A 14,437-nucleotide genomic window follows, 5' to 3' on the forward strand; every position below is an offset into this window, starting at 1 on the left:
TACTTAAGTCTACTAAAATATTTGTTCTTTTTCTTACTTTAGCAACCAGTATCTTCTTTTTGTCGATCTCTGAATCTATCACAGCTTTATCAAATAATCCAATGTTTTTTTCACTGCCCGTATCCCTTATTAAATCACTATTCTCCTTAGTCTTACTTCGCTTCTCACTGCCTCATCATTTTCAAAATTCTTGCCCATTATTTAAAGGAATATGAGACAAATATTGGAAAGATGAGCCAGGAGACCTGAAATTCTGTTAGCTGTGGCCCTTTGTTCCACTAGTTGTATAGGTGTACTCTCCCTCATGATCACTTGAACGTTTTCCATTTGTAAGCCACTTTCGGAGAAGTCTGTTTAGTTTGTCAAACGTCTCACTGTCAAATGTGCTCAAGTTACATTTTCTCTGCTTCCCTGACTGATCCTCCAGTCAAAATTAATTGCTTCTCCCCTTTAGCAACCACATACATATATTAATTAAATCTGTGTTATGCAGCTACTTGCCTACATTGCTGTCTTCCCTTGTTACGGTAGGTTCTGGAAGGCAAGAAAGCGATGTCTGATTCATCTTTGATAACCCTGTCCCCTCAGAGTAAATCAAAGTGCTCTGCACCTTATGCTTAATACAGAACTGAATTCCAGCTAGTCCTACCTAGATTTAGATATATGTCTGGCTCTAGCTTCATCCTCCTCATCGTTCCGTTTAATGCTTACCAGACATCACTATGATAATATACTCGGCTCTAATGATGTTTATATAAACTTCCTTCAAGTACCACTGAAGTACTTGTCTTGAAGTCCCTCTTCTACTTTTTTCTATAGCAGATAACACTTTCTTTCATACTATATAAATTACCTATTACATTTATTTTATTTTATTGACTAGAATGTAAACTTCATGGGGTGGGGCAGGTATTTCTGTTTTGTTTACTGATGTTTCTCAAGTGTTTTGAACAGTGCCTGCTATATATACAGTACATATTCAGTAAACACTTGTCTAATAACTGAATAATTGTATTTGACATATACTCTGTGTTCTGGCCACATTTAAATGATCAATGAATGACAAATTAGGTTTTGTCTTATGGGGTTGTTTTGAAAGCTAAGGATGAAGGAGGCGGCTATAGCAACAATGTCTTGAATATCTTCATCACATACAAACACCAATGGCAGATCTACAGGGACATACATGTTTCCACCTCACAGTGGTACTCTCACTGTGAAACTGTCCTAGCATGTTTTATCTGAGAGAGTTCCATCAAGTTAAATTAATACTATAATATTTAATGAACATTTTTAGCATAGGAGATAATTAGGTAAGTCGGACTGAACGAAAGAAAGAAGAAAAACAAATATACAATTAAAAAATTACATGAAAAGAAAATGCTTTAAAAAGTAAACTTCTATGTAAAATCTCTCTAAGTAAAATCTATGTCATTAAAAATCCTTGTTTTCAGAGAAGGAAGAGGGAAGTGGAAAAAGGGAACATCTATGTATTTTTTGAGATCTCATAGGATTGAACAGCTAATTCATTTATAGAACATTTAACTGACATACTTTTTGAAGTCAAAATAACTTAACAAATAAGTGGGTAGAAAAAAATCCAGCAGACAGCATTTGGTACAAAACATTCCAGAGGCAACTCTATATTGAGTATGAATTGTTGAGTATGTATGAGTCTGAATTGTTTCTTCTTATATCAGTTGTCACTAGTACTAACAGATTTTAGTAGCACGACTGTCATTCTGGCTGACCTGAGCAGGGAGCTTGGAATGACATTATGTTTGCTACAGTCTAGGCAAGAAGCCACTGTGCTGTCCTTATACCCTTGATTCATAAAGTCAACATTCTGACTGCTGAAAAGCCCGTATTTTCTTCTTCATAAGATCCTCATTACAGCTTCTGATTGGATTCACCTAAATCCCCCAAGATTTCCATTTTGCATTTACCTGATTCTTAAGATCTTTTTCTTAGGAAAATGTGCAGCTCCAAACGTTACCAAGTAGATGGTGAGAGTTTGTATTTCCCCTGACTTTCACTGCTTGTATGTTTCCTTGACAGACTCCTCATTTTCACAGAAAGCAATGAGGACAGCTGCTGTAAGTGACTACTCCTGCTGTCCACATCCCTCCAATTCCCAGCCAATCTCATTTTAAGAGATCACAGACATCCTACTATCCGATAATTTCTGCCATGCAACCGCAAGTCCACAAATTCTCTAATTCCTTTCAGCACAACAGGCTTAAAAAATAAACATGCAGTAGTGATTTACATTTTGAAAACAATGAAAGACAGTAGTTTCAATTTTCTGTATCTTAGAATTTTAATTTAAAGGTAGAGTCTATACATCTGAATTTATATTCAGAAAACCGAACTACTCTAGGAAAAACTCAAGCCTTGAAAGTAGAGATTGCCAAAACTCAGCTTTAATCACTTTGTCATTCAAGTTAAAAGTTTTTATTTTCAGTAAATAGTACTACCTTCATATGTGGTATATTGTGGAGCTTTTAAATGATACATGTAAGTATAGACTTCACTTGTTTGAATCTTTATGTTTCTAAAAGTATACAGCTTTTGGACCAAACTAATGGATCAATATATTTATACTTAGAATAATCAGACTTCTATTTTAATAGTTGATAATGAGTACATGGTTGTTGTTTTTTCTTTCTTTTTTTTTTTCTTTTTTTTTTTTTTTACAGATTTTATTTACTAATTTGACAGAAAGAGAGAACACAAGCAGGGGGAGGAGCAGTCTCCCCCCTGACGCAGGACTCAATCCCAGACCCCGGGATCATGACCTGAGCCAAAGACAGATGCTTAACAGACTGAGCTACCCAGGTGCCCCAGTACATGGTTGTTTAAAAAATTTCCTTACATATATATTTTCCATGTATGTTGCAGGTGAGTTCAAAGCTCAGAAAAAAAAATTTTTTTAAATCACCATAAACATCTGAATATGTACTGACCCTATTTCTAAGTAAAGTGTTACAAAAGTGTCCTTCTCATTCTTTTTAAAATCAAGGGTTATATGGAATAATAAAGTCAATTTTATTCTTTAGAATTCAATGCAGCAAATTAATTTAAATAATTCCTTGACAATTTCCTGGTCCTGCCAGAAGATGTGGCCCCATAAAGATGCCAGAGAGCTCAAGCAAAGAAGGTGACTCTCTTCCCCAAGTAGGAAAAAGTCTATAACATAGCAAGGACCATTTAAACAATTATTCCCCCAGATTTTCTTAAGTGATGTGAATGGTACTTTCACATCATTATTCAGTGTTATTTCATCTCTAAAGTAATTATATTATTCATACTGAAATAAAGTTTTAAAAAGAAGGCAAATTTAAGAGCTGGATTTGAACAAGGCCTTTTATAACTGGCATTATTTTTTCCCTTCAACTGTTCATATGCTTAGAATAATTTAATAAGTATAAATAAATATCTCATATTTGAAATCCTCAGTTACTCCTCTTCACCAAAGAGATTTGAGTATTTGATCTTCCCACACTTTGGGGAACAACTCATATGTGCACATTAGAAAGTAAAGGAAAATAAGTATATCTAGAGCTATATTGAGCGCTGACCCTCCACAGCTAAGAAATTGTTTTAAAAAATGATTTAGATACCTAATCATTTTAACTATCAGAGGTTGTGGTCTTACCAAACATTTATAAAACATTACACAGTTAGCAGGATAATTTCCTGTAAAAGTAACTTTATTTCTCTACATTCTGGAAACATTTTCAACCTATAACCTATTAAATTTTGAAGATAACGGAGTCCTCTGGTTTATAGTTCACTTTCCTGCCTCTTTGTGAGGATACTGAAACCATGGTTTCCAGATACAGAAAACAATCCAATACAAACTATTCCCTGACCTATGACTTGCACTGTAGGCAACACTAGATTTGTTTGTATTACATTCAACAATGACAAAAAATAATTTTCTGATTAAGTATGCTCATACTCCAATACATTCAATTTGTACTACTCAGAGAGTATAAAATCCTATTCTCCAAGACAGATCTGTCTGGCTTCTTTTTTTCTCTTCCTTTTTAAACTTTTTTAAAAAAAGATTTTATTTGTTTATTTGAGAGGAGAGAAAGAGCAAGGGAGCACACAAGTGGGGGAGCAAGGGGGAGAGGGAGAAGCCGACTCCCCACTGAGCAGTGACCCTGGGATCATGATCTCAGCCAAAGGCAGAAGCTTAACCAAGCCACCCAGGAACCCCCTGATCTATCTGGCTTCTGATGGTACATTTACCTTTTACCCTTTTTTTTCAGCAAACATGATCAGTACTACTTAAGAATCTGAAAATCTGTGCTAGCCAGAAAGGCTCTAATTATGGTATGATCACTGTGATAAATGGAAAAATAATCAACAGTTACAGTCTATGGGCATAGCAAAACAGGCTAACGTTATCCCTTTTATTTTTTTGAACATGGGGGAGCAGTAGGAGAAGGAAAAGAAGAGGGTAGAAAGAATTTAAGTGAGTACAGAAAATATTTTCCAATACTTGAATTTAAAACAAATAAATTCCAATAACAAAGAAAAAATCATTATTTTGTGGTATTTGATATAAACAGTGTACTTTCTGTTAAAAAGATAAAAAATGACACCAAAAGCATGATCCACAAAAAGAAAAATTTGATAAACTGATGTGATCAAAATGTTTGTGCTTCAAAATACATCAATGAAAAAATGAAAAGATAAGCAACAGACTTGGAGAAAATATTTTGCAAACCCGTCGTTTGATAAAGCATTGTATCCAGCATATACAACAAATGCTTACAACTCAGTAAGACAAAAAATCCAACAAGAAAATGTGCAAAGGGTTTGAAAAGATATTTTACCAAAGAAAATATATGAATAACTAATGAGCACACAAAATAAGCTCAACACCATCAGTCATTAAGAAAATACAAATTAAAAATATAACAAGATAGTACTTCACACCCACCCAAGTAATGATAGTAAGAGATAAGACAGTAACAAATGGTAGAGAGAATGTGGAGAAAGAGTAATCCACACATACCTTATGGGTGGGAATGTAAAATGGTGCAGCTACTTTAGAAAACATTTTGGCAATTTCTTAAAAAGTTAAACATAAATTTACCCTATGATACAGCATTTCCACCCCTAGGTATCTATCCAAGAGAAATGAAACCATATGTCCATCCGAAGACTTGAATATGAATGTTCATAGTAGCACTATTCAAAATAGCCAAAAACTGGAAAAAACCTAAATGCCTGTCAACTGGTGAATCGATAAAATGTGGTACAGGCACATGAAGGAATACTATTTGCAATAAGAAGGAACAAACTTTTGATACATGCTATATCATAGATGAACCTCAAAAACATGATGCTAAGAAGCCAGACACAAGAGACCACAGACTACATTTATACAAAATGTCCAGAAAAGTTAAGTCTACAGAGATAGAAAATAGATTAGTGGCTGCCTGGGGCAGGGGAAGGGAATAAAATTAATATTAAATAGACGTGAGGACCATGTCATCACAACATATTATTGGGATGATGAAATGTCCTAAAATTGGTTTATGGTAAAGGTTGCATAACTTAGTAAATATGCTATAAATTACTAAATTGAATAGATTATTCAAAATGGGTAAATTTTATGATATGTAAAACATAACTCAAAATAATTGTTTTTTAATAAAGGATCAATCCACATAGAGACTGCTGCTTTAGGACTTTATCTAGGGTAACACTGAACTAAGGTGGCAATTAAAATCATTTCTGGCCAGTTTGGGTACTGATCCTAGGTTTATGGTCTGAACACGTGGAACACTTTAAGTAAATTATCCATTTGTTGAAGTTACTAGGTATTTTATACACACACACACACACACACACACGTATATATTCATTCATTCATTCATTTATTCTGAGAGAGAGGGGTGGGGGGCAGAGGAAGAGAGAATCCCAAGTAGACGCCACCCCCAATGCAGAGCCAGACAAGAGGATTGATCTCAGCATCCTGAGATCATGACCTGAACCAAAATCAACAGTCTGACACTTAACAGCCTGAGCCACCCAGGCGCCCCCTAGGTGATTTTTAATCAACACTAAAAATAGGTATTTCTTCAAAGACCTAGTTATGTCACCAAGAACCACTATTTCTAAACCAAAGGGAAAATTCTTCTAGAAAGACAGAAGCCTTCTAGAAAGACAGAAGACTTTTTTTTTTATAATTTTATTTTTTATAAACATATATATATATATATATATATATATTTTATTTTTTTTTTCCCCCCAGGGGTACAGGTCTGTGAATCTCTACGTTTACAAACTTCACAGCACTCACCATAGCACATACCCTACCCAATGTCCATAACCTCCCCTCCCCAAACCCCCCTCCGCCCAGCAACCCTCAGAAAGACAGAAGACTTTATACATTTTTTTAAATTGAGGTATGGCTTATATATGTTAACTATATAAATCTTAAGTGCATAGCTCAATAAATGATTATATGTGTACACACCCATGCATCCACCATTCAATCAAGATATAGAAGGCTCCCTTGACATTCCCACCAAAGGTACCCACTATCTTAGTTCTATCACCATAGAAATGACAGTCTTGTCTATTTTTCTACACTTCATATAAATATACATATTTCATATAATATGCCCTCTCCATGATGTTATCTTGGCTACAACATTCTTTTTCATTGTTGTATAAAATTTATTAAACCAGTCTACTGTTGACAGACATTTGGATGATTTCAGCTTTTGGGTATTATGAATAAAATAGATATGAACATTCTTACATTTATTTATATTTATTTTAGTTATTTTTTGGTGAATATAAAGACTTTTTTTTCCCAGTAGGCTCCATGCCCAACACGGGGCCTGACCCTGAGACCAAAAGTCATGTGCTCTACCAGCTGAGCCAGCCAGGCACCTGGGAATTTATTTTTGACGGCCATTCTATGCAGGAGTGGACCTGATAGGTTTTAGGTAACATGCATAAACAGCTTTAGACACCTTTAACAGACCTTGCCAAGCACATTTACAAAGTGCTAGTTCCAGTTTATTATTACACTCCCATTAGCAATGTATGACAATTTCAGCTGCATCACATCCACACTAACATGTGGTATTGTCATTCCTTTTAATTTTGTGGGTATGCCCACAGTCATATCTCACTGCCAGGAAGTAGGAAGGATCTGATATCTTACTCTACTTCTAACAAATTGGGATGGCGGAAGACATCAGACATCTAGGTCAGGGATGAAAGACCTTTCATTACTCAGAAGAAAAGCAAAAGCCAGAGTATGAACACTGGAGTTGCTCTCTGAGGTGGAATTCCCACGGGCAACACCCAAGAGCTGGGTGACACCAGCACATGCAGATGGGTGTGCTGTGAGAAGAGGTGCACTGTGCCTATGAATTAATTTGTGTTTTCTAGGAATTTGTAAGTGGAATCATATATTATATTCTCCTTTTTGTCTGACTTCTTTCACTCATTGTAACCGTTCTGAAACTTGTATGCATTGCTGCAGTATCAATAGTTCATTTCTTTTTACTGCTAGGTAGTACCCATCGTAAGGATATGCTCTAATTTGTTTATCCATTCAACTGCTGGGGGCCATCTGGGATGTTCACAATTTTTGGCTATTAACAAATAAAGGTGTATACCTTTGTAAGAACGTATGTTTCCATTTCTCCCTCTGTAAATCCTACTGATTTTTTGACCTCACATGTCTCTTACATATATTATAATCATATGTAGGTATATATTATGTATTACATATATAATCTGGATATTAGATATTATATGTATAACATATATACTTTAAAGACTCATAAGTAATAGTAACCTTTGGCGAGGGGTACTAGATGGAGAGAGGAGTGGCTTTTTCTCTTGTATATTTTTGTTCCAATTTGAACTTTTGTTTGATTTATATATATATTATGTAACACATATGAATCTTTAATTTCTAGAATATGTCAGCAGGAACTACTGGGCAAGGAAATTACGGCTCATTTTTGTTTTGTTTTCTTCTTTGTATTTCTCTGTATTAAAAAAAAATCTAATAAATGTTACTTTTTAAGGCAATAAAAGAAGAAAATCTCCCAAGCCATTTTCTCAACTCTACCGATACCTGGTGATTCGCTCCCTATAATTCTGCATAATACCACAAGCTTTTGATGAACTATTTTCTCTAACTCCAGGCTCTCCTCCTTCAGTTCATCCTATATGGATGAGTATATAGCCATTTTTCTAACCTGCAAATCTGGTTATACAGCTCCTGCTTAGACTGACTAGCAAAAAAATAAACCTAATACGATCAGAGCACAGAAGCTCCTCGGTATCACCCGCAACATCATTTTCTACTACGCCGTCACTGTACCCCAGGTTCTGGTCATGCTGAAATGCCAATAACATGCCAAGTTCCTTCACTTCTTGGTGCCTCCTTCCTCTTTTTTCTGTCCTTCTTGTGACTTCTCGCTCATCCCTTTCTGTGATGTCTTCCATTCCTCTCTACCCTCTCCCCCTCCTTTTTAAAAGATTAATTATTTTGAGAGAGAAAGAGAGCAAGAGCTAGGGGGAGGGGCAGAAGGAGAGGGAGAAGCAGACTCCCGATGAGCAGGGAGCCTGACATGGAGCTTGATCCCAGGACTGTGAGATCATGACCTGAGCAGATGGCAGATGCTTGACTGACTGAGCCACCCAGGTGCCTCTACCCTCCTCCTTTGAGTTCAGATGCTTCCCTCCTCTGTGTTCTTATGGTACTTTATAAATTACTGTATTATAGCAGTTATCACACTGAGGCTGACTATTTTACGAAAACAGCAATGGATGTCAATTGGAATTCCATCCTGTAATTCTCTGTAAAATTATCTTTTTTTTTTTTAAGATTTTATTTATTTATTTGAGAGAGAGAGAGAGAGCACAAGCAGAAGGGAGAGGGAGAAGCAGGCTCCCTGAAGAGCAGGGAGCCCAACATGGGGCTCAATCCCAGAACTCTGGGATCATGACCAGAGCTAAAGGCAGATGCTTAACCCACTGAGCCACCCAGGCACCCATGTAAAATTCTTATCCTAATATTTGCTGAAGTCAGTGTCCCAAAGAGTATGCAAAGTCTTACTTAAGTTGAAGTGTAGCCACAAATATATTGATGCCTATAAGGGGTAGAGTTGCTAAATGGCAGTTAGCAAAAAATATACCATGAGAGGTAGTTTAGAAGCCCTCAAAATTCACAGATTGGATGGCAATTCCCTGAAAGTTGACCACAATTTAAAAGATTTTATTAAGTAACTAGAATATCAGCTCTTGCAAGATAAAATTCTAAATAAACGAAAATCTTACAATCCATGTAAAAGAAAAAAGGTACTCATCATCTGATAAAATGTTGCTTGCTTTGTAAAGTTTAAAAAAAATATTTTAAATGGCATTTTTTACCTGGTGATTAAAATACTAAGTTCTAAAAAAAGCTAAAGTTCTGTTCTCTGTTCTGTGTTCTCTGTAAAAAAGCTAAGTTCTGTTCTCTGTGATAGAGCTATTCAGTAAATTTCTTCTATATGTATTAGAGAAGGAACTGGTAACTCACTGATACTTACGACAGTTGCCTTGTGCTAATTTCTAGAAAACAAGAGTGTTAGAAAACTTTAGAGAGAGAGAAGGATAATATCTGGCCAGTTCGTCCTGGACAATTCTTTGTACAACCTAAGGTTAGCATCTGAATAGGGTAAATATTGAATACAGATATTTGTTCTTAAGAAGGGCAAAGTACCTTATAATCTCTCCAGTAAACTAAAAAGAGGACAAGAGAAGCTTATACTTTTGACTCCTACCAAGTGCTCAGTGCCCTTCTCTAATAGCAGAGCTGGAATTTTCTTATAAATCGCTGCAGCTTAGTTAAGAAGGTGGGATGTACCATTAAGACTGGTAGCTATATTTCCTCAATGTTATGCAGGCAAGGACTTAAACGTTTCTTTTCTGGAAAGACTGAATTTGCTTAGCACTGTTTAAGTTGCAGCATTCTAGGATTCTAATATGACATCATTAGTAGTGATCAATATATTCCAAACAACCTAAGAGAGAAAAGTTTCTGTCACTATTTAAAGTGAATAATCTTAAAAAATTAATATTAAAATCCCTACAGTTACCATATAATCACATGTGATGACTGAGGTTGATGTTCTCCTAGACAATGGAACAAGGAGCAATGTTTTAGAAAAGGTACAAAAAAGGCAAGAAGCATCACATTATCATCTGTATAACATAAATCGTTATATCTGGGGAAAAAGAGCTCCCAACTACAATAAGTGTTTTATTACCTTGTGTCAGAGAGACAAACCTTTCAGGCATTCATCAGGTGAGTAAGAAAGATAAACATAACTATGATATTATAGTAGGGACAAAATCTAGATGATGTTGCATTTTGAAAATGCCAGAACGCCCAACTATTCTGCAAAAGCTCCTGGTCTGAATTATTAAGTAGCAACTTAGTTGTATAAAAATATCCTTTGACATCAATTCTGAACAGGATAATGGCTCCATACTTCCTTTATGAGTTTATGACTAAGACTGCTAGGAGTGTTTGAGTTATTCTTTCGCAATGTAGGTACCTGGTGATTTTCCCATGATAGGATGACCGGGGTATTGTGAAAATACTGAGCTCTGCCTTACCTGCCTGTCACTCCCTCAAACTTTGGATGACGATTTCTGATAACACAACTTCTACTGAAATACACATTAATTTTAAAGTGTTTTTTAACACTGTTGTTTTTAAAAACCTCAAACTGAAATCTTTTCAAAGACTTCGGATGTGAAAACAATACAGTTAGAAATTCAATAATAAACTTTATTGGTTTTACTTCTGATTTTATGCATGCTATTACACACTTTGGGAGCAGAACTAAATAACCACTTGAAAATGATGATATTCATATTCAAAGCCAGGTTCAAACAGATACACACGTGCATATTACCCAAATACAAAAGAACAGCTTAGTCGAAGATGAATGGAAAATTCTGTTAAAGCAGAATTTGCTTTCATTCCAGTATATACGCCGGTAAAATGGTCAATTAAAAAAAAAAATCTTACCTGCTACTGAATTTGGCCGTGGCATAAGATACAGAGGAATAGACTGTACGGACTGTGATAAAACTGTTTCCAAATTCCTCTCTGGGATCTTATTCAGACTATAGGTAGAAGCCGTCATGTTTTCATCTACTCGATACAAACAGGAATCCATGCTGGATTTTTGAGACTGCCAAGGTTTTAGGTTTCCTCCAGATCCTAATTCTTTACTGCTTTCCCCAACATATTTCGTGCGTTCTACATTTTCAGAATAGCTTGTCAACGTAGCTGAAAAAGAGAGTAGAACAAGTTTAAAAAAGCCCTCACAAACTTAGAGATTAAGCTGTTTACTACTATGCAAATTCATGACTAGCTATTAAGAGTAGTAATGATATTATTTTTAAGAAGTTACAGATGATCGTTTCATCTCCACCATGAACTTTAAATAATTGAAAGCAAAATATAATTCTTACATATTTTCTCTCACATCTGTTATGTATTTACTTTAACAACTCTATTTAAATGGAACTAAACACATTCATACATCAGTGCTTAAAGATCTACAACTAGAACCTATCAATGCTAAAAATTTCAGAATTTCATCAAAAAGGGAATTTATATAATTTTCATGGATTGCTGGAGAGTCCTCCAAATCTCAAAAAGATCTTTATGTTCTTTTTATCCCATATTTTCCCTCAGTTAAATTTATTTCCTGGCCCCTTCTGTGTAGTTAAGAATTAGAAAAAAACAAACGGTCCTTAAGTAGATACATAGGATATACAGGAAAAATAATCTGTCCAAATTAGGTGGCAGTACAGGGCCTTCTTGTACAGCTGCCCTCTGTACCGCTAACTCTAGACGTCCCTGCATGAAATCAAACAAAACCCGAAGATTTAAAAAAATTTTCATCAATGCTAGAAATGCAAGGATTAAAAACATTAAAATCAAGATTATAAATATCTTAGCAATAATTATAAGAATAAAAGAGGTCATCCCAGGAGAGTTTTTAATAGGTTAGTTCATATTCTTTTCTTACATCTTCAATATACTTGTTGTTAAAAGAACAGACCTAAATTTATTAGGTAACTTCCATAATCCCTTTTAGTGAGGTTTTCTCTTTGGAAATGAAAATTTAGTTCTGGACTTTGTAGTAACAGGGGAAAAGATGAGTTATAAAGGAAGACACCCCTGTTGCTTTGAGCCTTTCTGCTCTTTACAATAATAAGTCCTCCTTGCATCTGAGAATTAAGTACTGCCAACTGGTCTCTGTATCCTCACTGATACTAAGGGAGTCTAGTTCCAAGGCAACATCTACTTGTTGATTGCATCGGAGTGGGCAGTCACCATTAGGCTTCTCAAAGATGCCAATGCTCCCTACCCCTACCTACTCTTGACACATTCTCCCCTCTTTTTTTTTTAAGATTTATTCATTTATTTGAGAGAGAGAGAGAGAGAGAGAGAGAGAGAGTGTGTGTGTGTGTGTGTGTGTGTGTGTGTGTGTAGGGGGAGGGGCAGAGGACAAGTAGAATCCTCAAGCAGAATCCATGCTGAGTGCAGAGCCCAACATGGGGCTTGATCCCAGGACCCTGAGATCATGATGTGAGTTGAAATCAAGAGTTGATGCTCAACCAACTGAGCCACTCAGGTGCCCTGAACACATCCTTTTTGTATATTGCCCCTATTATCTTTTTAATATATTGCTGGACTCAATGTTGGAATTCTGTTAAGGACTTTTATGTCTATGTTCATGAGAGATACTGGCCTGTAGTTTATTTTTTTTTTTAAGATTTTATTTAGAGATCACAGAGATCACAGAGATCACAAGTAGGCAGAGAGGCAGGCAGAGAGAGAGAGAGGGAAGCAGGCTCCCTACTGAGCAGAGAGCCCAATGCGGAGCTTGAACCCAGGACCCGGGATCATGACCTAAGCCAAAGGCAGAGGCTTTAACCCACTGAGCCACCCAGGCGCCCCTGTAGTTTACTTTTTACATAATGTCTTTGTCTGGTCTGATCTTAAGATAATGTTGGCCTCATAAAGTATTCCTTTCACTTCAACTTCCTGGAGCAGTTTCTGTAGAGATGGGAGAAGATATATGCAAATGACATTACTGACCAAGGGCTGATAACCAAGATCCATAAAGAACTCCTCAAACTCAACACTCAAAAAACAGATAATCACGGCAAAAAATGGGCAGAAGACATGAACAGACATACAAATGGCTAAGAGACACATGAAAAAATGCTCAGTATCACTAGCCATCAGAGAAATACAAATCAAAACCACAATGAGATATTACCTTATACCAGTTAGAATGGCAAAAATTAACAAAACAGGAAACAACAAATGTTGGTGAGGATGTAGAGAAAGAGAAACCCTCTTACACCACTGGTGGGAATGCAAACTGGTACAGTCACTCTGGAAAATAGTGTGTAGATTCCTCAAGATGTTAAGAATAGAGCAACCCTATGACATAGCAATTGCACTACTTGGTGTTTAGCCCAAAGATAGAGACATGGGGAAAAGAAGAAGCACATGTACCCCAATGTTCATAGCAGCAATGTCCACAACAGCCAACTGTGGAAGGAGCTGAGATGTCCTTCAACAGATGATTGGATAAAGAAGATGTGGTCCATATACACAATGGAATATTATTCAGCCACCAGAAACGATGAATATCCACCATTTACATCAACATGGGTGGAACTGGAGGGGATTATGTTAAGTGAAGTAAGTCAAGCAGAGAAAGACAATTATCATATGGTTTTACTCATATATGGAACATAAGCAAGAGCATGAGGATAATAGGGGAAGGGAGAGAAATCTAAAGGGGGAGAAATCAGAGAGGGAGATGAACCATGAGAGACTGTGGACCCTGAGAAACAATCTGGGGGTTTCAGAGCAGAGGAGGTTGGGGAAGGGGGTAATGGTGGTGGGTAGTGAGGAGAGCATGTGCTATGACGAGCATTGGGTGTTATACTTAACTAATGAATTGTTGAACTACTACATCAAAAACTAAATATGTACCATACAGTGGCTAACTGAACATAATAAAAAAATAATAATAAAAAAGAATAAAAAAAGAAATGGTATTATGTCTTCCTTAAATGTTTGGTAGAATTTACCTGTCAAGGCATCTGGACTAAGAGCTTCCCTTGTGGGAGAGTTTTATTTTTTATTTTTATTTATTTATTTTTTCAAAGGTTTTATTTATTTGTCAGAGAGAGAGGGAGAGAGAGCGAGCACAGGCAGACAGAATGGCAGGCAGAGGCAGAGAGAGAAGCAGGCTCCCCACCAAGCAAGGAGCCCGAATGTGGGACTCAATCCCAGGATGCTGGGATCATGACCTGAGCTGAAGGCAGCCGCTTAACCAACTGAGCCACCCAG

The 14,437-nt window shown here is 36.3% G+C and overlaps 1 protein-coding gene across 8 annotated transcripts in view; it reads right to left on the minus strand.

The window, feature by feature from the left end:
• TANC2 (tetratricopeptide repeat, ankyrin repeat and coiled-coil containing 2) overlaps positions 1-14,437 on the minus strand; it is a 363,824-nt gene that overhangs the window by 117,451 nt on the left and 231,936 nt on the right. For all 8 annotated transcript variants that reach the window (XM_032870890.1, XM_032870889.1, XM_032870888.1 and 5 more), the window contains one exon: positions 11,078-11,341. In XM_032870890.1, the coding sequence (XP_032726781.1) occupies positions 11,078-11,341 (264 nt within the window). The remainder of the gene's footprint in view (positions 1-11,077; positions 11,342-14,437) is intronic.

This window comes from Lontra canadensis, unplaced genomic scaffold (assembly GCF_010015895.1).
Source record: "Lontra canadensis isolate GAN:19392208 unplaced genomic scaffold, GSC_riverotter_1.0 scaffold41, whole genome shotgun sequence".
Classification (NCBI taxonomy): domain Eukaryota; kingdom Metazoa; phylum Chordata; class Mammalia; order Carnivora; family Mustelidae; genus Lontra; species Lontra canadensis.